We start from the raw sequence: 26,981 nt of genomic DNA, 5'->3' as shown, positions 1-26,981 counted from the left end.
GCAGCCCTCGCAAGGTCATCACACCTTAGACTAGGCAGAAGTGCTCCCGATCCATGGGATCGCTCTGTCGCTTTTCTTACTGCCTGTGAGGGATGTTTTTATTTTATCATTTAATATATTTAACACGCGAGGTGTCTGCAGGTGGGCGCGGGGTAGGTGAGGGGCGGAGGTGCCGCGCTCCTGCTATTTACTAGGGCATCAGTCGGAGTGAAGATGGAGGTGGGAGGAGATAACAAAAGCTGGTGTGCGATCCCGGGCATCTCCGACACGAAGGCGTGAGAAGGAGGAGGGAAAGGAGACGGCAGGAGAGAGAATTTCATTTCCAAAGATCAAAACAAAAGGAGGAGCAGGTTGAGGCAGATCGTGAGCAGCCGGGGCGGAAAGCGAGGGAGGCGTTTTCCCTGCTGACCTGAGCGGAACGAAGTGCGGGGGCTCTGTGGGATGTGCGCGGCCGCGGAGGGAGGGAACTCGGGCAGGGGCTGCCCGGCCGGCGCAACTTTGCGCGCCGGCATCGCTTGGAGATGAGCTGCTCGCCCCTGGCGAGACGTGCTCTGTGTGTGGGGCAAGGGGAGGAACGCCTGCCCAGTGCCTCGAGGGCTTCTACTCCTTCCTCTCCAGCCCCCGCCGGGAAGGGCCGGATCCCGACGGCGCGGTGCGGCGGGAGTGCGGTGGGGACGCTGTCCCTGCACCCGGGGTGCCGCACCGGGACATGGGGGCTCTGCGGTCTCCCCGCCGCCGGCTCCAGAGGGGGCTGCTGGAAGGGACCCCCGGCACTGCCGCCCTCCTCGACATCTCGGTCCCCGCGCACCGCGAGCCCCGCCGTGCCCCGCCGCTCGCTGCCCTCCGCACGGCTGCCCGTGCCGCCGGCTCCGCCGGTACGAGGCTTCCCCTGCCCGCCCAGGGGTGTCCCCACCCGCCGGAGTCCCCCGCTATCCCCACTGCCCCCATCAGGGAACGCCCCTCTCCTCCCAACCCTGGTCCCCTCCCTGCATGAATCCACCTGCAAGGTTCCCCCCCCCCCCAACTCTCCATCCTGTCCTCAATGCCATGAGCCTTTCCTCTGATGGTTGTTTCCCCCTCTCGGCACCTCCTTGACTTGCCCCCGCCCGGGGTGTTTGCTCCGGCCTCCAGCGTGCGGATAAACCGTCGGAGACTAGGAGGGAGGGGCTGATCTTACGCAACTGTGGACCCCCCACTTTCTCGCCCCTGGAGGAGCCTGTTAGGGGCTGTGCGGATGTGGGACGGGGTTCTCCGCCTTTCTCGGGCGGGGGGGCAGCTCGAACCGGTCCGTGCGGAGCTCCCGCCGCTGCGGAGGAACTGCGCTCCGAAATCCCGCACCGCCCGGAGCGGTGCAGCAAGACCGGGAAGGGAGGGGGGGTTACCTGCACCACCAGGTTTTTCGGCTGACAAGGAAACTTGCAGATAACGGGGTGATGAAAACAGCAGCCTTTTTCATTAAAATTGATAGGTAATTAGTTGGACATTAGAGGCTTGGCCAATTACCAAAAGGCCAAATGTATGAATAAATTCCGTGTTCTTGTACGGAAGATGTTAATGTAACAGATGGGTTTAAGAGATACCGGTACTTCTCCCAGCAATTCTGATGGCAAAATATTTTTAGCAATATTTTGTTACTAGTGGATAGGCATTCTCTTCCTTCGTGCATTGGAAAGTAGATCTCAGAGGTATCACCGCCTCTTTATGAAGAATAAAAAGCTGTACCTATTTTATAACTGGAATATGATATGGAACAGATTAATCACAGAGAAAAATAAGTGTGAGGAAACTCGGTCTTTGTAAAATACATAATCACTGGCCCTTTCAGAACACATGCTTACTAGTATTTGTTTCTGTGACACATTTTCAGAGTCATTAGTTTTCACTACTACCCTATTGCTTGACAGAATACCTTTCCTTTTTAAAGAACATAGTTCATTCAAGAACATCAGTTTACTTGAGAGATCTTCCAGTACAGTGTTCGAACAGCACAATACATTTCACGTTTGTGGACTGCGATCAATTCTAATTAAAACTTTAATTACGTTTTGCTCCATTCTAACAAAGCAAGAAGTAGTCTGGGCTAATGTTGATGTCAAGGAAAACTAAGGAAACATGTTCTTCATCTTCGTTATGTATTATTCCTGCCTTTTCATTAAGGACTGAATCCTTATCTTGTTATTTATCCACAAACTTTTATGACATAGAGCTGCAATATTTAATCAGTTTTCTGGTTGCCCAGTTTTGCCCCACACAAAGGTATGTCTGCACACAGAATTGCACCACTGATTTTTCAACATGGTTCTTGTTCTGGAACGTCCACCTATTGCCAGCACATCAGCTGTTCTGTCAAGCAACATCTACTTGGGAGTATCACAGTGTTATGTAACTCACAACCACAGAGCAAAGCCAAAGATGTCTCCACTGCTGTGGGTCCCACACCACAGCACCAGCCAGAAGGAAAATTATGCTCTGCCGAGAATAAGGTGAAGTCTAACCAGGATGTAGGGGGTGAGGGTAGGGCAGAGCAGAGAGAAGGAATCAGGCTGGCTGAGTAGGATGGAAGCAGTGAAATTAATCTGGCTTTGGTACTGTTTGGAAAAGGCATTGCATGTGTCCCAGGGTGTGACATCCTGCTGACTGCAGCACGTCTGGGGCATGGGAGGTCCTGGTGTGCCTGCAGCACAGTCCTGCTCGAGGGCTGCAGCACCATGCTGCTGTGTCTCCATTTCTGCTCTTTTCAGTGTGTTGGGGTAGTAGAGGCCTCTTGACTTTTCTTTCCATCTATGCACTCAATATAGCTGTAGGAGGGATCTAAATCTAAGAATAGAGATTCTTTTAACACATGAGTGTGATGAACTTTGTTGTAGATGATTCCAAAATTGTTTACATTTCATGCTGTTGTTCTGGTTCTCTTTTTCAGTTTTGGAATTCTAATGTTATGCCTTCATTATGCATTCCTAAGTTTTTTTTGTATTATATCTGTCCCTCACGCTCAGGTGTTAGTTTTGCAGATTCCCTTGGATTTTCAGAATTTTTTGTTAATTGGTCAAATAGTGCTGGTTCATCCTCTAATTGTGAATCAAACAGCAATGTACACTAATTAAAATCAGAGTTAGAAAAATTAAAATATGGTAGACAAATTTGTTCTTTAAGTACTCGGAATTGAAGCACATAGCACTTACCCTGAGCAACTGCGCTTCTCGTCTGTGATGTTAAATATTGTCAACACTGATCATCATCCTTTTGTTTTTAATACATATTGTTTTGCCGCTGTGGATTGGGGCTAAAAACCCTTTGTCGTTAAAGTAGTCTATAAAGAAGCTTGTCTCCAAGTGGTTTTGATTGCCCGTGGATTTTGCGCTTTGCTTTAATTTTGTCTTTAGTAGAGAAAAGCAACTGTGTGATCTTCCTGCATTATTCCTCATGCCTAATTCTGACTCAGACTTCACTCTAATGAACTTAGACCATTTCATCTGTCCCCATTTTCTTGTGGGTCCCCATTACCTGCATTTGCATACCTTTTGCCATTCTCTACAATCCTCGGCCTTTTTCTTTCTTCTTCTGGAGCGTAATTTTGTTTCTTCTTTCTCTGTGCTTTCATTGCATCTTTAGATCACTTTCCTCCTCACCAATTATCCCCTTCACTGTTTGTTTCTTTATTGGGAAAGACCCTGAGTTACTCTACAGCTTCCCTACATGACACCGCTGCAAGTGTTGTGTGGTGCAGGAATTCGGCACGAATAGGGGAGGCTCTGAGCATATGCAGTGCTGTGAGATGTGAGGATCCAGATGGGCTCCCATCGCAGGGCGGCTCTTTCTTACCTCAGCTCCAATCCTTGTCTTTTTTCATAGAAAGAGAGAATCTCATCTTGTGAATTTTATACTGTTGTTCTGAGAGTAATAGCTATAAACCTTTTCAAAGATAACGAAGCAGATGATAGAAAGGATACTTTTTCATGGAATACAAAATCTTGGGGTAGTGCTACAAATCCATATTACTTTTTAAGTTATAAATTGCTAAGAATACATATGTATTGTTTTCAATTTTATTTTTTTTTAAGCTGTGTGGATGTTTTCCACAGGATCTCTCCTTTCAAGAGCTTTTCCACATTTGGGTGTGAATGTGACTCAAAGGACAGTAATACACATGTAGGAAATTAAGACAGATTATTAGAGATGGTCTCGTAGCTTAAAGTTGTAAAAAGTAAGTAGTTTCAAGGAGGCAGTTGAAGGAGAGGAAAAGATAAAAATCACTTGACAGTCAATTTCACTGATGTGTTTATACAAATATCAAGCTGTTTTTCTTTGTGATTATTCTCCTGAGGAGGTTAAGGAACAGAATATGCTTTGTAAAATAACTTGTAAAACCATAGCTAATTGAAATAAGCAGTGCTCATTGGGAGTGAGAGGACAACTGCATCTAAGCATGATGTATTCTAAAATTATGATATCAAAGACAAAGGAATAAGCATTACAGATATTATTTAAGATTTTTTTCCCCTGAAATAAACCCCATGGACTCACATTTTCAATCCCAGACTGTAAGAATTTAAGAGTGCATCCCAGTTTCACTGTTTTGAAAAAGCAAGAGATTGGTACATTCTTGAGTTTGTCAACAACATATGAATTTTGAAGTAATGGGAAGTGATAAGTTGAGGTGACCAAGTGTATCTTTTAAGATAATTATAGTAAAATAATTTCCTACTAGGAAGATAAAGAATTTTAGAATCATTTTATCATCACAAAGCCATTTGAGGAAGATTATCTACATAATCAGCATTACAAGAGACTGAACTGATGTGCAGGAAAAAAACAAACTGTGATGGTGATTTTTATACCTTTTACACTATTATATATATATGAGATACTAACATTTTTAGTTAAAATGAACCTTTAATTACTTTTGGCTTAAAGAAGATTTAATTTTAAATAATCGATGATTTCAGAAAACCATAATTGTTTTTATTCAACACTACTAAATACCAGAAAGAATCATTTAATCTATTTCTTGTTCACTAACTTAGACTTTCTCAAAGTTCATTTATGAAAATATGTAAAAACTGAGATCCATAATCATAAGATTTATAAGTGGCGTTGAATTTTTTTTTTGTGATCCTATCAAGGTATTTTCATACCATAGTTAAGTATAAAAATATAGTATAATTTTAACTCCCAGTGAGTTGAATCAACCAGTATAATAAAAACTGATGAGATTACCTTGGTTGTTCAAACTTTGACTGTACAAGTTGAAATGTATACTCAGGAAGAAAACTGTGACAGTAATTTACAGAGCTTTTAGACTAATAAATATAAGACTCTAAATCTTATGATGAAAATTAATTTTAATTAGTTTTAACTTGTAGCTAAATAGGAAGTTGTATTCTGGGGAAAAAAGCTTTTAGATTCATAAATGCTTAACTCTACAAGGGAGAATAGTGAACATTTTAAGCGTGTCTAGCAGAGTCCATAGCATTTGACTTGGTGACTCCTCTATCCAGACTCCTATTCATGAAACGCATTTTTTTTTTTTTTAAAATCTGTCTTGATTTAAAGACTATAGGAAATGGGAAATTTATCTCGGTTCTCTCTAAGCTTTTTCAGTAATTAATTATCCTTAGTGTTAAAACATATGCCTCATGTCTTCGTTCTGGTCTTCATTAAGAGTTCTTGAACCAATCAATCCCCAAAGTAGTTGAAAGAATATTAATCTTAAATAGGTCAACTGTTGAGCCAAGTGTGTGTAAAGTACCTATGATTTGATTTGAATATATAAAAATAATTTCACAAAGGCAGTATGTTACTGGAATTTATTTTTTTTAATGAAAGATTAGTGTTCCACTTCATAGAAAACATTTTTACTCAAAAGCAGATATTAAATCATTCACTGTAAGATGGAATCAAATAGCAGCAAGTGGAGCTGAATATTATCCTTTTTGTGGACTGCACTGGAGAGAATATGTGGTTTAATTAGACTTTATTCAGAATGGAGTCTTCTAAAATTAGAAAATCTTGTTTATAAAGGCTCTTACAATACAGCATATTTCTCTGTGCTGTTATCTGCTATATTTAGAAGTACAAAGTAACTGAAGACCCTTAGAGAATGAAATTTGAGATATTATTAGTTAGAATTAAAATGCTTTTATTTTTTAGTAGAAGTTGGTATATGTAGAGAAAAAATTGATTTGCAGGTTAGTGAAAGTGAACATTTTTACAAGGTCTTAGCACTGAAAGTAAAATCAGCTTATATAATGAATAATGATGCAAAAAGTTATTTGTGCAAATATTCTTAATATATAACACATATCCAGTCAATTTATCAACATACCCGATGTTCTTTCATTACAACAGAATATATACTGCATTTTTTTAAGCAACCATTTTTCCTTTTAAATATACATTCTTTTCAGATGATACAAAGGCGTACCAACATTAAGGAATGGTCTTGAAATGCCTGTTTTGAATGGCATAGAAGGCATTCAATTTGAAAGGATGATAGCCTGAAAAGGAATTTTAGTTTGATGCATCTGATTATACTGGCAATTTTGGCAAACCAAACTGTATCTTCAAATGTCTAACAAAGTATGACCTGTGTTTTTCACCTGGGGTTTTTGGGGTTTTTTGCCTCTTACTTGGATAGGTCACATCAACCACATTGTAAGGTTAAAGAATGCTCTACAATGTACTCCAGTGGACTTGAAATCTGGTCCTTGACATCCATGTAGAATGGGAAAATTTAGAAGACTGGTATGCTTTTTGGCCTTGAAGTCAGAATGTTTTACCTTGTTAAAACTTTTATGTCATGTATCCTTACATAAAGAGTGTCAAATAATCACAAACTGTCTTTCCCATACACATAAAAGTATATAAAATACACTTGCCTCCCTCTGTCAGTGAAATTCTAACAATACAGCTGTATTACTGAAATGCCAAAGTGTTTAAGAGAAGTAGCTTCTAAGGATCCATTTTTCTCCTCAGGTATGGTAAGAAGATCACAAAATAGCCTTTATCATTCTTCATTAACAAGTTTTGTTTACAAGAGTTGCCCCCCATACTGAGTGAGTGCTCAACTCTTTAGTTCAATGGCTGTTTGTTTTAATTCCTGTTTGGGAAGATAGGAGGGTTGGAAGGGGTTATGATGCTTTTATGTTTTTCTAAAGTGTCTACCACAAAGAGGTGCTACTGGAACACAGATCTGTAAGTAATACTTGTTTCTATGTGGTTTGAGAGGTGAACATTACTCAATCAGGCTTCCCACTCTGTTATATGAGAATGTAATCCTGAAGTATCAGCACGTACTAACTCTGCCTCATGTTTTATGTCATTCTTAGCTTTTACTGATCCCTTTTTTCCTCTCTCTCTGGCTCTGCTTCCCGTCATCTTTGATTATGCTCCATAGGTCTCCTGTTGCCTTAGAGTCTCCCTCTCCTTGACAATACCTGGCTGTGCTTGTTTCACCATGGTGGATGCCTCCTTCGTCTTGCATTTTAACTGTGGTTTTGTGTTTGCTTTTTAAACTGTGAACTTTATCAAACGAGATCTGGCCTTTTTATATGTTCCAGAAAGTGCAGCTGTATGTACTGTGCTATAAGGGTAAATGTTTTTATTAAAATTGTAACAACATGTAAGATATACCTACAACCTCTGCAGAAAGATAAAGTGCAAGTTCAGGGATTTCATGGAGTGACTTTGAACCAATCCATAGCAGCAACTGAGTTTGTCTCCTGCAAAGCTAATTAGGATACATTCATACTGCAGTCACTAGGTTGTGAAAGAAGTATGCTGACATAATCAGGCTAGCTCTAAACCCAATATACGATGTACCTGCAGCAAGCCAGACATAGCAGTGCAGTGCTTAGCATGGCTGATACCATCAGGTCTTCATCCTGCCCTTGAGCAGGTTACACCACGTTCTGCTTGGCCCTGGTGGGACTGTTTGCAGTGGTGAAGCCAGTGAGTTTGAAGCTGGCTGAGGCACACTCTTCTCCAGCTGTTGGGCTGTAGTGTAGATACACCCTAAAATATGTCCTAAACAGCTGGATTTGTATCCAGATATATCTAGATATATACCAGGTGTCTGGTATTTTCAAAGAGAGGTCTGTAGGCAATCACAGTACAATGTGAACAGATGTTGAATACAGCTGTGTTCTTTCTGTATGTCTGTCAACTTTGTCTGTGGAATTGCTCTCTTCGGTGCCTTAATTCTGTATTGTAGTGCAAGGCCCGAGATGTTCTTGTAAATCTGCATAGTAGAAACACAGCCTGTTTATATATATATTTTTTTCCTTCTGGGTTGTGGAATGTTGGGGTATGAAGATTCAACACAGGGGACTGAAAATGTTACAACAATTTAGCATAACATACTCTATGCTTTTTATATCTACATACTGTTATAAAATGTTCTTCTATTGGTATGTTATCACCTAATGCCGTAACATCTACATTGTCAATTACCTTAACAAAACCTATTAATGCAAGTTCTACAAACGAAGCAATTTGCCTTCTTTACAGGAGAATGAGCTAGAGAACTGTTTGCTACTTATTTGCTATTATTTGTGGGATACATTATTTTACATTATTACCTGCTTCAAGTACTTGTAATCGAATATAGATTTTTTTATAATGTGCAACTATAAATAAATGAAAACAGTATAACAAGGTTCTGAATTGTTGCATGAGAAATCCATGGTAAATATCAAATACTAGAGTAATTTTTATTTCAGCATCAAACAGTCCTATCATTACTTTGTATTGCTGATTTAATGTTGGTGAAATACAGCTAGTTAATTAAAAATAAAAAAATTAATGCTGTAACTTCATGTGCTTCAAATATATGAAAATTAACTGTGTCTGACTATGACTTGAGTTTTAGTGGGTGTCTTGCATTGCACAGACGGCTGAGGAGACAGAGATATTTTTAAAATTGCACTTTCTTCCATATAAATTGCAAGGTCTTGCAATATGTGACTCATTTCAGCTGCTTGCATCTCCCTGTTGCTAACAGGAGTGTATTAGTGACGACCAATAACAATATATCAATGTCAGCCCATCTCCAGATAAAAGAAAGAGTTCACGAAGCGTTCAAGGTTGTTCTGGTGTTATATGTAACTGAGGTAGCTGGAGACTGTAATTCTCAGTATTGCCCAGGAAACCCAACTATTTACTGTTGACAGCATTGATATATTCAGAAGGACTTCAACATCCAAAGCTGTGTGAGACAACTAACATATTCCCTTATTTCTGCAGCGCTGCATTTTGTCACTCAGTAATTTAGGAGATTCCCAATTCTAGTAAGACCTACACAGCAGCTTGTAGCCATGTCAGCCTTGTACTTCTGTTTTCCTTTGAAAATACTTTCAAGAATTCTGCAGAAATTTTTTTTGTTTGTTCTGCATGAACAAAGTTTGTGGTGTCACTCTGGACACTTGACTAATGAGGTGCTCTTCTATAAACATTGAATCTGTGAGAATAAACAAAAAAACCCCACAAAGGTAGCAAATTCACACAAGTTATAGGGACAAAGTCACCATCTCAACTATGCTATGATAATTTGCCATACTTCAAAAATTCAAATTACAGTAAAAGTGAGTTAGATGTGGTTGTACAGTGAGAAAAAGTGTATGCCATCAGTGGGCATTAGCAGCATCATTTACAAGTACTGACCTTGGAAAATCTTTAGGAACACATGGAAGGATGGCTTGATGGTGCTTCATTATTAAAAATTCCCATAGAGTTAAATGTGGAGATTTCTGAATCAGTCCTATCCTGAAGTAGCTGGGCCAAAGTCCAAGGCCATACACGTGTAAGGACTCATTCTGTGTGCTGATCTGATCCCTGCTGGGAAAAAAATTGGATCAGGGAGTGGATTTGCATTGTGCAAAGTACATCCTGAACCATGAAAACACTTCTGTGAGTGATTAGATTTAAATACATGGGGAAATCTGTTGCTTTGAACACACTGGGTTGACTAGAAATGTAGGTGTAAGTGTTCAGCAAGCTTATAGCCTTAGGGAGATGAGACTCGGGGAAAAGGAGAAGTTGTGATCATGAATCATGTCAGAGATGTAGGCAGGATAAGATCTGTGAGGATTTCAGTGCTAGGAAGATTCATTCTAAATGAATCAAGAAGGAGGGGGGGAGTGAGGAAAAAGAGTAGGATAGCATTTGAAGTTAGCAGAAGGCAAAGATGTCAACATCTAGGAAAGACTGAGTAGTGGACAGTCTCTCACAAAAAGGGTGATTAATGTGAGAATTACTAGCAGATTCACCACTTCTCATGGGTTTTTAGCTGTTATGAGAAAACTTTGAAGGGAAAGTTTGAATTTGCAGTAAACATCCAATTTAGTGATGAATCCAGTGGATTGTTGCCACTTTTCTCTGAGCTGCCTCTTTGGATATAATGATAGACAAGATGTATCAGAACTGTGCTAGGGCAGAAGCATTTGAGTTATGTGCTCAGGGGGAGCCTTACTGAGATGCCAATAACTATTATCACTGTGATAACTTTTCTTATGTTGTGTGTCAGATGGGTGATAGATGTTGCTGTTGGAGAAGAGGAAGGAGAATGGAGATGGTTTTGAGTCACATACAAGTAAGTCCTAAAAATGACCAGAGAAACACCCCCAGTGCAGGCTCTCTCTGGCAGTGAGCTCTGTGTGGGTGCAGGGGAATTTGCTCATCGAGAGGCATTTGCTACATGAAACTAAGTGAGGAGAAGGACTGAAAAATAAAATTTGAAGTATTTGCATAAGACTTTATATGTTCTCTCATCATATGATTCATTGATCTTATGACTGAACAGCTGCTTTTAAAAATCCTGCTTTTCTGAAGTAAAAACCTGTTTGGAGCCCTGATTTTGAAGAATTTATGTGACAAGTTACTTGTTTTGCATTTGTATTAAATACAGATATGCCAAGTACTTTTTCACTGCTGATGTCAGTTTTGAATGGGATATAACAACTACAGTGTTGGCAAATTTATAGAACTTAACATGATTTCATTCACATTGTATTACATGATCATGCAGAAGACAGAAACATACCTTGTCCAGAAGCTTTTAGACAATTAATGACAAAGCAGAGGATGGAATCCAAAACTCTGATTCTCACAGTGAATTGTAGACCCTGTGTTATATATGTGCTTGATCACAGTGCTGTAATGAAGGTCCTGTAATGGGAGGAGCTCAGTTTGCATAAATTGAAAGAGGCTGGACAAAACTTTGAAAATTTTTTGGTTGTTACAGGTCAAGGTAGAAAAACATTTGGCAATTGTGTAAATTTTTCCCCTCTAAGCTGCAAGTATTTCGGTCCTGTACATCAGTAAAGACCAATCTGTTCCTCAGAAGAGTTGCTCATGCAATTTGGGTATCACTGATTGATGATTGTCTTCTGCATCTGTCAGTGAGACAAATACTATCAGAACTGCTGGTCAAGTGACCTCATCTGGGGTTTTAAAAGAATGAAGATGCAGACCTAGAAATTTGGATGTAAGCAGTGTCCCACTGGACGTTTTGTATGACACTGGTCTGTATCGAGTGAAACATGATGTCTGATTACCCCAGCACCAGATGATCTACATTCCTGACAGCGGGAAGACGAACGTTGGCACCAACTTGAGCTGAGCTCTCCATCCAGCCCAACCTGACCTTTCCTGGCAGGGCTCTGTGGTCATATCTGCTGGAAGGGGAAGCTTTCCCTGTTCCCTCACTTTCCTGTTACCCTTCACTATTTCTTTATGGTTTAGCTCACACAAATGACCCTTACTTTCTTTTCTAGGTGGAGTGGCATGACAATTTTTTTCTTATCTTGCCTTGCACGTGGCCATACAAATCCTAGGATATACACAAGGCATTAGGCAAGGAGTTATTTCCGTTAATGAATATGATTCTTTGGAGAGTATAACCTTTTTTGGCAGCAGAACTGGATTATGTCAGATTAAAATCACTGTGTAGTCATCCTCCCATGATGCAATGGACCAGTACAGAGTTGTTATCATTGTCTGACTGTGACTTCTTCCTTCGGCTTGTCTTTCTTCTTGGCTCTTTAAGGTACTTGGTAGGAAGCTAAACAGTGCAGTTTAGTAATATTGGCTAACCTGATAAATTCTTACAGAAGCAGTGCTTGTGTGTAGTTGGTGAACTAAAAATTAAATGAAATTATTAATGAACTAAAAGTAATAATTATTGTATAGCTTAAATTTAAGTCATTAGTATCACCACCAGTCTAGTTTTGGAATATTTATAAAGTGAAAATAATCAGGTATTTATATGTCTCTCAAGTTTTGCTGCTGAAATCTGTCAGGTGGTGTTGTGATAATGATGGTTCACTTGGACTAAAGCTGATGAGGAGTGGGCTGCAGAGCATGGATTGGTCTCTTTAAGTATATAGTGAGGAGGCGCATGTCTCTGTTATCTCTGGGTTTTAATTACATTGGATTAACTGGATCATTATATTGCATTTACATACAATTCTTGCATCAGTTTTAATTAATAGTTTAGCCAGAGTCCTTGACATATTTTTCCTTCTTAGGCTTTTGCATAATAAAATACAGGTGTCAGCATACTCATTGCCCATCCTCACAGAGTTGTCAAAGTACTCTGAAAAATTAAGGTCAGACCAGTTTTTCATTTGGATATGAAGTTATCCTTTAAAAAGAGGCATGAAAGTGACCTGTGTGCTTTATACCATACAGGTAAATGGTAGAGCTCTCCGCTGATGTACAGCCAAATTCCACTTTAGACCGGCTTTGTAGCTTTACCCCTTGGACATATGAAGCATTACCTGGAAATTGTTTTGACTGTGAATGAACAGAAATGTGAAGATTTCTCAGTACAATGCAGTGAACAGGCATAACCAGTTCATTAGCATTCTGCTAATCTCTGGGTTGTACCTGAGACTTGTCACCGCAGTAAGAGTTGGCAGGAGTGGCTGTTATCTGTTCTTGCTTGTTTCAGAGGGGAATGCGTGTGACAATGTAAAGACCAAGACCTGGTAAAAGTAGGGTTTTTTAAAGTACTAGAGCAGAAGAAAACAAAAAGTATGTATTTTATGTGGAATGGTCCAGAAGTTGTGTGCTCCCTGTTTTTCCTTTGAAAAATCTGTTATTTCTTTGGCCAATGATGCAAGCTGATCATTACTTCACATTTATTATTATGGCAAAATATTCAAAAGTGGAGTCAGTTGCACCAGTCACTCTGGATATAAGTCAATTCAGGCTCCATTAAGTTGTTATTAAGTGCTGTCAACCAAGTCCACATTGTGGAAGACAAAAGAAGAAAATCTGTCATATGTAAGAGCTAGTTGCACAATTTTTTTTTTAGCACACCAAGACTCAGGAAATCTTACAGCAAACTTTCCAGATTAGGTGTGTATTCTAAAAGTAGAACGTCAAGAGTCTGGTTACTTTTAAACAAAAGAACTTGCCAATTTTATTCCGCTTCTGTAGCTTCAGACTGTTCAATGGGACTTTTTATCCCTCTAAATGAAAAATTTAAAGGTATGCTTTAGCTGTAGTGGGACTTTGTTTTGGATGGAACAGCCCTGCATCCCATGGCTAGCTGAAAGGGCTCAGTCACTTGATACTTCACTTATTTTTTCTGTCAGCAAATGCCTTAATGTGCCACTGCAGTATAACTTGTTCCCAGGGGAGCAGATGAACAAGCAGGGAGGACACGATCATCCTGCCTCCCCTCCCAGGCAGCTCCCTGCTCTCTGCCGCTCCTGCAAGGATTTCTCCATATCTGTCTTCAACTCAACCAAAATGAAAACAGGACACAAGTAGTGGAAAGGCAGAATATGGCTGGCGAGAAGCAGCAAGCAGCCCTTCCTGGGTGAGCAGATGAAGAAGCTGTTCAAAAAGAAGATTATGAGAGGAATATATTCACTAGCATGAAGCTTACTCAACCTGTCAGTTTTTTCTCTGAAGTTTATCAGGTGATTTCTTCTGGTTTTGTGTCAGGTAATAATCTTTTGTGCTTCTGCTGTGTTATGTCAGACTGCTTTGGACTGAAATAAATATTTCCTTGGCTGGGGAGTGGGTGGTGTGAAGTGAAGCACAGAGGATGGTGCTGAGGTCCTGCTTCTGCATCTGGTGTGGGCACACCCAGCTAGCATCAGGGTCTGCCTTGGGCTTTGGGAAGAGCCATCCCAGGGACAAGCCAGGAGCTGGGGCAGTTCGGGAGCCCAGTGCACAACTCACCTCAGCAACCAGCAGTTTGGTGACAACTGGCACCTACCATGAAGATACTCCAAGAGAATAAAAACCTGAAGACAGCACAGACAGCTTGAATGATAACCCATTTTTTCCTAGGAAACAAACATCCCACATGAGTTATGCCCAGGTCACAAGTTTAACCTTGCATTTCCCTGAGGTCTGTGTGAACCTTGGAGGAAAAGTTTCTTACTTGTCTGGTTGACACAGACTCAGGATATTGTGCCATTACTTCTGCTCTGTAAATTGTCTTCTGGAGAGCCTAACTGATATTTAGCTACATTATTCATGAAGGAATTTACAAATCTACCTCCTGCCTCTGTGTAGAACCTCCATATGGTATAGTATGGAGTATATAAATTTTATAAACTATTCAGCACAAGTGTGCCTGTGTGGGGATTTAGAGATCTGTGGGAATTCTTTTAAAGTAAATTTAATTTAATTTAATTTAAATATTTTAAAAAGGATTCTACAGCTCACTGTAGAATCTTTAACAGTTTTGATTTTTTATGTGATAAATCTCCTTCCAGTGCACTTACAATAAAATCATAGAATCATTTGGGTTGGAATGGACCTTTCCACTGGACCATGTTACCCAAAGCCCCATCTGGCCTGGTCTTGAACTCCTCTAAGGGTGGGACATCCACAGCTTCTCTGGGCAACTTGTTTCAGTGCTTCACCGCTCTCACAGTAAGAAAGTCTACTATTGATGATCCATTATCATAATTAATAAATAATATTAAATGTATTTCTGTTAGTATATAGGTCCATGGATCTTACACCTTGTATGTGTAAAGCTCTAGGGAGACCTTGTAGCAGTCTTCCAGTATCAAAAAGGGAGTTTTTAGGAGGGCCTGGAGTGATAGGACAAGGGGTACTGGCTTTAAACTGAAAGAAGGCAGGCTTAGACTACGTGTTAGGAAGACATTTTTCACTCTGAACATGGTGAGACACTGTAATGGATTGCCCAGAGAAGTTGTGGATGCCACATACCAGGAAGTTTTAAGTTTGGATAGGGCTTTGAGCAACCTGGTCTAGTGGAAGGTATCCCTGCCCATGGCAGGGGGGTTGGAACTGGATGATCTGTAAGGTCCCTTCCAACCCAAATTCTGTGATTCTGTGTAAAATGAGAGCTCACATTTTTGTAACAAAAAGAATAGCAAAGAGGAATACTACTTTATGTTTTTTGAGAAAAGCTATTCCAAAACATTTCTGTGTATAAATACTCTAAGTGTAGGGAATTCACTGGAAACATAACTGTATGAATAAGATACTTTCCTGAAGAGTAAAAAAGGAATGAGAATGTTATCGCCTTGAAATTCTCAGGAATACCTTTTGTAGTTATATCCACTGCCAATTTTAATTTGAACTATTATTCAAGTATTGACATGTTCGTAGTGATTGAATCATTACAAGTGTTTGAAAGAATTACAGAAACTTGAAAAATACCAGTTACCAAGGCAGTAAAAGCAGTTCTCTATATGTAGGAATAGAAAGCTAAGCCTGAGACTGAAACCACAGCTCCATAAATGGTCTTACTGCACATCGTGTTCTTACCCACAAAATCCAGGAGGCAATTACCTGGCTTTATTAGGCACAAAAGAAGGACTGTCCCAGGAAGAAATTACCTCATCCTGAGGTTGGAACTAGGACAAAACTTCCTGATCCAGAGAAAGGTGTATTTACCTTTCCCAGGGTTTCCATGCCATGACAACCCTCTCATGAGCCAATTGGTGGTTCACATTTCCATTTTGTCTCAGTGGTGCAATCAGCCTCAGTTCTTTTTCCAAAAGCTCAACATTGTCTGAAATGCCACCATGTGACCCGTGGAGTTTGCTGCTTGGTAAGTGAAGCTTGAAGGACAACCTACGCTATTTCCAGGGTGTAGGAAACATTAGGAAATACTGACAAGATCAGTGTGATGAAATAAATAGTATTCTCCAGCTGCTCTTTGTCTTACTTTGAAAACATTACTTTTTATGGCCACAGATTTTCCAGTGGGAAACAATGAATAGAGTTCAGGACCAGTTTTATCTAGGCTTTTCCTGGTCCTAACTCCCAGGAAACTATTTGGCTCCTTGTTAGCTGTAACAGTGCTAGAATTAGTTCTGTTTTCTGACAGAAAATCACCCCTGACTTAGTGCCTAAGGCTGCTAATGTTAGTGCTGCATTACAGGTCCACATCAGCATTTTTGATGGGTAAATAACTGTTGCGTTACATCTGTATCTAATATCCTATCTCAAGCATGGCATTTGTGGTGCATTTAATGGTATTTGGTTATCTAAAAAGTGCTCTGTCAGAGCATACTGCAGGTGTCTAGGTGGTGGATGTAGTATTGCTATTTATATCATAGTGCTCTACAAATATTAATAACACTGTGCTTCAGAGTGAGCTATAGCCATAAACCTGTAAAATAACTCCCGACAGTTCATCTTGATAGTCTGTTGAAATTGGACTGCTCTGACTATACCCCCTTCAGGCTCACTGCCAATCTCATATTTTATCCTGAAATTCCATGAGGAGACACTCAAAATAAACACTACACTAGCAACTGCTTGAATTATCTTCAAGGCAGTAGCAAGCATTAGTTTCACTTTAGCCTCTCTGTCTTTCTTCAGTTGAAAATCCGTGAAGTTTGACCTTTTGAATACATTTTGCTCTTATTTATTCCCCCTGTTGACTGTAGTAGGAACAGAATGAGTATAGCTGAGAAGGGAATGGGTACATCATAGATGCTAACCTGTTATGACTAAATTATCCCTGTTGGTCCCATGTTGCCCAGCACCAGTGACTTTATACACTGCATATCTCCTCACTAGCTTGCTTTCAGAGTAGAAAAATACAGCTGCTTGATTTGCATTTGAGTTTTCTTAGGAGGAAAAAAAAAAGAGCGACCTAGAAATTACAAGATTATTCCAGGCACCGTTTCAGAGACATTCAGCTTTTTGTTCTGCAAATGCTTTTTCTTTGTTTCTTTTGAAAATAGCTGATCTTGTAATTCACTTTTAAAGCCTAAAGGTGATCCAAATAGCCCCTCACCAAGGTCAGTATACCCTTGAATTGTACATGTTTGCTAATTTTAAACTTCAGTGTTTTTCAGAAAGTAGTGTGTTTAGCAAGAATAGAAGAGGTAGAATGTGGGATTGGGACAATATGAATGTTCACACATCACTGCCAATGAAAGCAAAGCTTACAGGTCTAATTTTAGGCTTTTCAGCCTTGGTATTGTTCCTTACAGCACAGTTATTTTCCATATTATACAAAGCAGTCCTTTTTTCAAGTTTTATAAACTGCTTTAGAGAACAAAAGCAAGGACAAAGTGAGTATATGTCATGGTTGAAAGCAAATCAAAGAAGCTTAAGTATGGCTGAAGTTAGAAATGATTGCATGCCAGTTCTATATTCAGAGGACAATTCTTTAAGAAAAACAAGAATCTAGAGAAACATGTAATGAGACCCGAAGTAAAGAGAGTAACATGGGACCCTTGGCTGTGACTGGATTTGCTTCAACCCATTTAATTAATTTACACTGTACTTAGATGCCTGGTAAATTAGTCCTCTTAAAAAATGTCAAAATGACCTGTGCTGTTTGGAGAAGTAAGACTTTCAGGATACCTACCTATCTCTGGGTGCTTCAAACTAAGCATTGTAGATGCAGTAGAGATGTTATAACCGGTTCTTTGTGGACCACCAGATAGATGCTGTTTTCTAAAGTTAACTTTTACTGATACACGTATACAAAACTAGTTTGTAGAATTATAGAAATACAATACTGTAAAAATGTTTGTGTTCTTTCCTGTAGATTAATTACCAAGGGTTGGAGCCGGTTAATACTAAGCCATTCCCCATGGAAGTGTCAACAGTGGTACTAACCTCTCAAAGTATCAAAAATACCTTTAAAAATAATTAAGTTAACGTAGTCCCCATTTTTCATCCAAAAGAAACTTGTTAACTGAATGAATATATGAAGATGTTCAGAGAAGTCAGAGATCATAAAACTGTGATTTTCATTAGTAAATCTGCTGTTTGAACAGGTTGGTAACTGGATGTGTTGAAAGACAATTTCTTGGGAAGAGTTTCTGCAGGGGTTGCTGTAACGTCAAGCTGGTATTTTGTTCCACAAGTTCAGCAAAGGTCCACTGCCTCCTCACTGGGCTTCACCACGCAGGTTGTGCCGAGGCTTGAAGCACAGTTTGGATGTGCTTGAAGCACAGTTGTCCTGGGAGAGTCAGCTCCATCTGAGCTCTGGGAGTAGACATTTTTTTTTTCATACTATTCTAGCTGTCTAGGAGTTAAATGTTTAGTCTAATTGAGTAGGCTTTTTTGTTAGTCAGACAAGAGTAGATATTTCCAGAGAGCAATTAATCCCACTTACCTTGTATATATAGTTTTAGTATGGGATGAATTGCCTCTCGGTGAATTGGGTCCCTGTTTCTCTCCGTTGAGCATTGGAGCCTTGATGACTAGTTTAGATTAGATATCCAATTGCTAATGGCTACCACCCAGGTAGAATTAGCCTGGATTAATCAAGTTCCCTGCCACTGACTATAATAACTTCCCTGTTCTGTGCATGATTTGTGGATGCTGCGTTAGGGAAGAGTCTTATCTTGGTTTTCTTTGCAATAATTTCAAATGGTTTGACATTAATAGTACAATTCCTTAGTTTTCTGTTGTTTCTGGTTGTATGACAGTTTTAAAAATTGTGACATTTTTGTTATTTACTGTAATCATTAATAATAATAAAAACATTTTAATTCAGTTTCTTTATGGAACAGATTAAGTTAAAAACTGGCTGTTGGGTGGTTTTCTGGATTCTGGCCATGTTCTTGGAGTCATAAATCAATGTAGCTCCTTTCAAGTTAAAGAAAAATTGTTTTTAAGAAAGTTTGGAGCACCGATACTGTAATAGGGTGAAAGTATGACATCAGTGAAGAATAATCAGACTGTCAAATGACTTTATTTGGTGGCAAGGACTAATTTAATGGAAACTTCAAGATGGTAATTGTTTGGTTGTTTGGGAGATTGCAGCTCCTCAGGTCTTTCCCATGCCTGTCAGGTCCAAGATTTTTTTTTCTCCTTTTTTTTAATTTTTTTTTCTTTTTTTTTTTGGAAACAGATATATACGGCAAGCAGAGCAGAGGAATAAATTCAATGCTCCTCTTAACCTTAAAAAAAGTTTTTCCTAGATGTTCTGAGAAGGTTTCCTTGGGAATCATAGCTAGTTTTTAAAAGAGAAAGTACAAATGCTAGTGACATCTCTGACCCCAATGCCTTTTTCATTTTATCCTTTTATCAGGGGCAGACTGGCAGCAACAGTCAGGTTTGTTTCTGCATTTGTTCTGGGAAAAACAAACAACCTCAGTTTAAGCCTCTACTGAGAAACCTGAGGCTTTCCCCATGAGTGTTGTCTCCTCTGAGCAGTCTGTGGTGATTTTGGGTACCAGAGGAGTACACATACATCTTCAAACCCCACGTTTGCCCACATGTGAGAGAAGCATTTGTATTAGTCTGGCCTTCCCCCATGCATCTGCACCTGCCACCTGTAAATCATGGTGTTTCTTTGATGGCTGCCTTGGGTTGTTTATGCTTTACACAACATAATTATAAGCTGCATAATTCACTTAGACTTTACAACCTGTTTTTTAATATAAAATGTTCTCCAATATTGTATGATGTGCAGCATCATTTAAACATGCTGAGTCCTGCCACTGGACTGCTGCCTCTCTGAGAGATGCTGACAACCCTCTTGGCAGCCTGAGCATCCATCACTCTCTGCTCTTTGGGAGTGGTTATCTTTGTGCCTGAAGACGCCAAGACTGTTTAAATGTCGATAAGATGTTGCCCAGATGAACTCCTCTGCAGCTTAAACAAGCCTGCTTCTGTTTTTTTCCCTTGTGCATCCACATTGCAGGCTGTGAACATTGCTGCTCTCACTGCTTTTACTGATGAAAAGACCGAAAAGGAAAAGTCAAAGTACAGATAAAACACTAAAGTGATGAGAGTTGGCAGTGGGTAGGGAATAAGAACCAGGTAGGGAGGAAGGAAGGAGGGAAGGAAAGTTGGAGAAAGAGTCAGACTGAGCTGGTACAGATGTGATGGGACTGGCTTGGCAAGTGTGCTGCCAGGGAGCCAAAAGTACAGGAAAAGATTGGACAAGGAAGAAGAACAGTGACAATGTGGTCCTGAGATTTACAATCAATTTGCTGTTACCTTTGTCTGTCTAACAGCAGAGCCATGGTAATACTGTGTAGGCATTCTTAATGCTAAGCATGTCTACATAATAAAACCAGCTTGGCCTATATTTTTTCTGTGTGTGTGTGTCTATATATGTAATGTTGTTTCTCAGCAACACTGTAGCCAGTCATTTCACTGGGCTGTTCAGGCACATTCCATACCCTGCTCTGTTATCGTGTGCTCACAGCTTGGCACTCACAGTTCTTCATTTTTATGAAGAATCAAATGCCAACCTGAATGTTTTACAGTGGCAGTGTGTGAGAAACTGGGACCTTCAGAATGTTAAGAAGTGGTACCATGTAGGACAAGGCATGGATGCACAGGCCAGCATTATGAAGTTCAATGTCTGGCCTGCTTTGTATACTGGTGTCATATGCTTAGAAGTAAAGGTGACAGAGTTTAAGTTGCATTTTGAGCAGGGAATGCAGCAACTAAATACTTGAGATGAGATTTGCATAGCTATTTAGGAACCTGGTGAGATTTCTTAAGAGCACTCAAGCTGCCAGAGAGATGCTTGATTTATACTGAACATCACCTTGTCAAATCTACAGTAGCCAGTAGTCCAGACCTATAGAAGCACTTACATGTCTTTGTAAAGCTTGCTCCTTATACCACTTGCCTTGAAATCTACATTTTTCCATTCCGTGGTATGCACATTTTCCCACAAAAAATAATACAGATTTTTTATAAGTAAGAAAAGAGATTTTTGATCCTTTCTCTTGAGTCTGTTTCTTGACACACACTCTCTCCCCTCCCTCTTTACTTGGCCTCTGATCAGCAAAGATAAAGGGATTTTTTCCACCATGAAAAAACAGATATCCTGAATACCATGTGTTCTGTATTCTCTTTTGTCTTGGAGATGGAAAAATATCGCTACCAGAAGGCCATCATTTGGAGTCTTGTTCACTTCCAGAGGGCATTCTGTAACAGGTTCTTTTTATGCTGAGTCTTTTGGGAGTAGTTCAGGGGAAAAAAAAAAAAAGAAAAAAAAAAGTGCTACAAGTATAACCAGCTCAAAGAGTTCTTTGCCTTCTGGCAGGCAACAGTTCTTATATTACATCCTCTGATTTGATTTAGTAGATGTTCCAAACTCCTGGCAAGTGCCACAATAGTTTTTAACATTACTTTGTTTCGTGATGTTGGGTTCAGGGGACTTGGGGATTTTTTGTTATTATTATATTTTATTTCACTATTTAGCTTATTTCTAAGGTGCAGCCTTAATTTCCTTTAACTTTTCTCCTGTGTTGTCACACCAGAGAGAATTAACAGCTCTACCAGTGCAGCACTTAGCGTAAATAGGGCCTGATCCAACTACAGACCTGGTAGATTGTCTGTTGTTTTCAAGCTTTGAATCAAGACCAGGTGCCTTATCCAAAAACTGTACTCTTACTCAGTAAGAAAGATTGGAGATGAACCAGGAATTTGTGTGTGAAATTGTACTATTTCTGTCCTAAATGATCACGGCACTTCTTCCTAGGCTGTTAAAATACAAGACTCTGAAATATTTAGTCAGGTTTTTAGCCTTTAATGATAACAATGTATTTAAGCCATCTTCTGTATAGTTTTGAATTTTCTAAGTAATTTGTAGTACTTCTATACCCATAATATGGTGAAAGATAGTAGACATAAAAACAGTTATTTCACATTTTTATGATTTATGGATAGAGGGGGAAGAGATGAAATGTATTCATAAATGACTTGTGGAGTTGACTAGTGAAGTGAAAAGGTTTGTGTATGATTTGAGATTACTGGTAATGGTTGGACTTAAATCAGAGTATAAATTGCTGCAGTGTGATTATGTAATACTGAATATTGGGAAGATAAAATATCAGGTGAATTTGTTGGCAAAAGGAGGAAGGTAATGTCTGTGGGACAAAGTATGTTGATGACTATAGTTTAACTAGTAGAAATCAGGAGAGGAACTGGGCATTAATAAGGACAGATCTCTGAAATTACCTGTTCATGTCAAATAGCAGCTTAAATGGCTAGGAAGTACTAGGACAGTAGAAACATATTGTATAAGCATGTGGAGCATTGTATCTGTAATTATAGTCACTTGTATGATACAGAATTAGTAAATTTGTAAAAAGCCTAGAAAAAGGGAGTAAAATTGTTTAGAAACGTGGAGCATAGGCTAGAAAGGGTCTGGCTGTTTCATGCCTGATGAGGAGCAGGTGAATAAGAAATAGTCACTCTTTCTCACAGTGCAAGAAAGAGGGTCACCAATGAAATTATTGTATAACATTTAATTAAATTATGAAACTGATTTCCACAGGATGTTGTGGAGACCAAGATATAAATGTGGCCAAAAAGGGATCAGACAAATTCAGGAAAGCTAATTTAATCAGTGATTATTAGACATGACAGTCTGGAGAGTCAATGGAGAGAGAACAGCACCTCCAAAGTATGACTCATCCCATCCTAGGAGAAGTGTCTTAGATCTACTTGCTGAATCGCTATCTGGAGATGTCTGTTTTGCTGTTAAAAAAGCTGTGGGTGCAATTCAGTGGTGAAGAGGGTGTTTGATTATATAGAAAGGATATTTTTCTATTTGTCATTAGGATATTTTTGTTCTTTGTTAGCAGCAGTTTAATTTTTGCACCTTATTGCAGAAGTATAAGAAATATGAAGGAGATTATATCATCCTCAAAGTCACTCTCAGACTCTGGAATCATTAGAGAGAGCAACAACCATTTTTATCTTAAACCTTTTTGCCTCCACATTCTCCAGTGATGAGTGAAGTAATCATGAGGTAATGCCAAGGAAGGCAGTGTTTTATATTTCTAGCTTTCCAGATTCTATGGACTTAAATAGTCCAGGGTAGCTGCCAGTGCAGTTACAGCTGCTTAGTATCATGGTTGGGAATAAAAATATTTCACCCACTGCTGTATCTTGTCACCTGGGAGCAGCAGTTGCTGCAAAAGGCACAGCTGTGTGAAGACTGTCCAGGCTCTCTGTCCTTGCCTGTTACCTCCAACAATTCCCTCCTCATTTTGGGGACATCCTCCCTGATTGGCTTCAAGAAGAGCCTCAGGGCTGTTTCTGCAAGTGCAACTCTGCTTTAAAATGAACACATCTTTTTATGTTTACTTTTCCTTTTTTATCCAACACCTTTGTAGTTTGCTTCCATAGACCTGAACTATTCCCATGGTCAACTCAATGACAGACAGCCCTAAGTTAGGGAAAAACATCCTACCCCTTGAGAATTAGAGCTATATGTCATGCTTTCCAGGATACATAGCCTACAATAATGTCTTTTTCTTGCTAGGTGTTCTAAAATAGTTTCCCGAGGGGGTCCTTATCTAACAAAGGTAGATAGTGAATCAGAACAAAATTTTATTTTCCTAGACAATTTAATGGAACTGCAGGCTGATATTTTAGATTTGCAATTTTGAGACCTTTGAAAAGATTTCTGAGTCAGCTTGTCTGGGCTTAGCAACCTCTATCAATTGCTTTTTCCTGGTAGTTGATAAACTGAAGGAATTCAGAAGTATTTTTTGTGAATTTCTTAACAATTTAAATCCTTATATAGCTTTCATTTGTTTTCTTTCATATGTTTATCTGTATCACCATTGTCTTTTTTTTTTGTCCAATGATTTTGTCCAGTGTATTGCTATGACCTGTCCCAGAGCTGTTCCTTTGTAACAACTTTCCATGTACTTTGCTGAAGGAGTTCTTCATGCACTGATATCCAAATCAAAAATGTTGCTTACTTTTTTTTTTCATCAGCAAAAATATAATTCCTGAGATGTGTTCTAGATAAACAATCATTTTAGAAAGTGATCTGAAAAGCAGGAATCTCTTTAAATCAAAAAAGCCCAGTACACAATAGACTTGTGTACCTTGCCTGTTGTCCTTTGCAGGATGAGGCACTGAAGTTCTCATGGATGATGTAGTATTACAAATGTGTGGTGGATTGTATAGGTCTCTTCAGTTTTCTCCCCTTTCTTCAGTATAGATTTTATTATTCTTGGCCGTGATAAATGCTACCAAAATTTAGACTGTATGTCGCTCTTTTTTTTTTAAATACCTTTTATTATATTACAAAAAAAAAAAAAAAAGGCATGTGTGCACACACACAGATTCAGCTGAGCGATTTATCAGTTTTGTGATGGCATGGCAACAGCCAGTTTTTATAAAAATTTATTCCAATAGAGCCCTCATTGAAAAACAGTTGGAAGAAATTGTTCCAATTATTTTTAATGTATGAAATGATAAAACTGTGAAGTCCTTTAGCATGAGAGGCTTTCTCTCTCTCCCTTCCTGCCTCCCTCTGGCTTATCTTTTAACAGAAAGACCATATGCTGTGATTCATATTTGAGACTCATAGAAAGTTGTATGTTTTACCTTGCTCTTTTGCAGAACTATTGTACTGTAGAAATGAAGTGAAAACTAGAAGAAATTGCTAACAGCTTTCAATTGCTGCATTGCGAAGATTTACTGGATTGTGTTTGTAATTAATTTTTAGTTATGAAGGACATACGCAAAGCTCAGAGGCTTGCCATTAAGATCATGAAATAATAATGAGGTTCCTGTACTGGGGACATAGAGTCTCCTCTGAGACAGCCAGCATTCCTTTTGCTTTGTCCTTTTTACTCATTTTGCAATTTCTATCAATATTAATGAATGCATTCTTTTTTCCCCTCAATATATAACCTTGCTAGCAGCTCTATCATCTGTAAAAATACTTACATTTTTCCAGGAAGAAAAGTTTGTGAGACTTGTCTATATTATCTATCAGTGATTTCAAAGAGCAGTGTGCTAATTAATGAGGAAATACTAGGTAATGGTTACATGCATTATTGCTTTTTGATGCTGGGTTTACCTATGTAACAGAGATATTCAGTACTAAAGAACTCATGTTCTCAGTCTGCATTAAAGTAATTTTTACATTGAATCAATTGTGTGCTTTATGACAGAATTGGATTGGCAGCTCTGGAAAGAGAATCTTCTAAAGGAGGAAGCACAGTGAATACTTCTAAATTCAGTCCTAGTAGGACCAGTTCATACATTCCCAGCTTTGACCTTTTTTGCTCCAATATCCTTTAACGATACTAGTCAAGGCTGAGAAATGACTTGGAGATCAACTATGATTTGGACCTCCTGTGCATTATGAAACAGCAGAGGGGGTTTAGTGGGGGACTTGGCAGTGCTGGGTTAATGGTTGGGCTCTGTGTTCCTAAAGATCTTTTCCAACCTGAACGATTCTCTGATTCTGTGATTGGATCTGTGCATAGGCACAAAGAACAGGTGGGCCTGGCAGCTCTGTCTTGGGCACTGCTGACCTGTCCTGGCTGCACGTGCACTCCTTGCTGGTTGTGTGTGTGCTGGTTTGAGTGGACAGGAGGGCTGACAGCTTGTTGTCTAACATAGCATAGCACAACAGCTTCAGCCTGTTAAGTGAGATCAGAAACACCTTATTTCCCATCCAACCTTCAGATCCAACCTTCAGAAGCAAGTGGGGATTAAGGCATTTTTCATGGACTCCACAGGGAGAACCTATAGCTAGAAGCCTGATGAATTAATTTCAGCGAGCAGGGTTTCTCTATGATGGCTTTTCTCTGCTATCAAAACAGGGCACCGTGTCCTTTAACTGATTTGTTAGTTCAAGTGTGTGGTGAGTGTTGGTCTTCTCCCAGGAAACAAGGGACAGGTTGAGAGAAAATGGCCTCAGGTTGCATTAGGGGAGGTTTGGATATCAGGAAGAATTTCTTCTCTCAAGTTGTGGTCAGACATTGAAAGAGGCTGCCTATGGAAGTGGTGCTGTCACCATCCCTGGAAGTGTTCAGAAGGCACATGGGTGTGGCACTTGAGGATATGGTTTAGAGCTGAACACGGTGTTGCTGGGTTAGCTGTTGGAATTGATGATCTTAGAGGGCTTTTCTAACCTAAAGAATTCTATGATTCTGAGTTAACTGTCTAAATTATGAGGGCAAGATCACATTCACCTGATTCAGCTGCTTAAGCAGAGGTGTCTAATGCCATCTGTAAGGGCCTAAGGTGTCTGAGACATCAACATGTGTCCAGACAGCTGAGGTGACTGGAGTGGCTTAAGTCATACCAGTTAGGTCATCTCATCCTTGTTGCTGTGAGGTGGTTGCCAACCTGTCTGCTTAGAGCTGGATTGAAGGTATTAAAATGTTACTTCAAATGAGCCATCCAACGACTCTAAAATTTATTACATTTATTCCAAACCATAATATCAAAAGTGATGGAAAAACTTTGCATTTCAAAGTTTGAAAATTCTACCTTAGGAAAATATTTTTAGGTTTTCTTCTGTGTTTCCTTGATAGTTGGTGTTATTGCTGTGTGAATTTTAAGTATATTTTTCCTGTTCAAGCTGTGTGTGTGATTCATTTGCTCACTTGTTTGTATGAGTAACATTTTTGATCACCTCTCAACGTCCAACTGAAAAGTGTAAAGCCATTGATTTCATTCTGCAGAATTATGATTCATCTTCTCAGTAATGTCTTTCCTCTGCATTTAATCATGCTCCATCTGAAGCAGTCACAAGGGATAGTTCTGACGATTTGTTTATAATG

At 39.4% G+C, this 26,981-nt stretch overlaps 2 protein-coding genes across 4 annotated transcripts in view; one reads left to right on the top strand and one right to left on the bottom strand.

The window, feature by feature from the left end:
* The window catches only part of RAD51AP2 (RAD51 associated protein 2), a 33,444-nt gene extending 32,932 nt beyond the window's left edge, over nt 1–512 (bottom strand). Inside the window, exon 1 of the mRNA XM_051778224.1 lies at nt 410–512. Within this exon, the coding sequence (XP_051634184.1) occupies nt 410–512 (103 nt within the window). The remainder of the gene's footprint in view (nt 1–409) is intronic.
* VSNL1 (visinin like 1) overlaps nt 1–26,981 on the top strand; it is a 90,308-nt gene that overhangs the window by 652 nt on the left and 62,675 nt on the right. The window contains exon 1 of one of the 3 annotated variants that reach the window (XM_051778399.1): nt 211–350. The exons of 1 other annotated variant lie outside the window; for it this stretch is intronic. The gene's annotated coding sequence lies outside the window, so the exon portion shown is untranslated. Of the gene's footprint in view, nt 1–210; nt 364–26,981 lie in introns of those variants that run through there. One more of the 3 variants, XM_051778401.1, reaches the window with a different exon arrangement.

Source organism: Manacus candei, unplaced genomic scaffold (genome assembly GCF_025592945.1).
Source record: "Manacus candei isolate 608988 ecotype Guabito, Panama unplaced genomic scaffold, ASM2559294v1 h1tg000011l, whole genome shotgun sequence".
In the NCBI taxonomy this organism is placed as follows: Eukaryota; Metazoa; Chordata; class Aves; order Passeriformes; family Pipridae; genus Manacus; species Manacus candei.
This window is presented reverse-complemented; position numbering and strand designations above follow the sequence as displayed.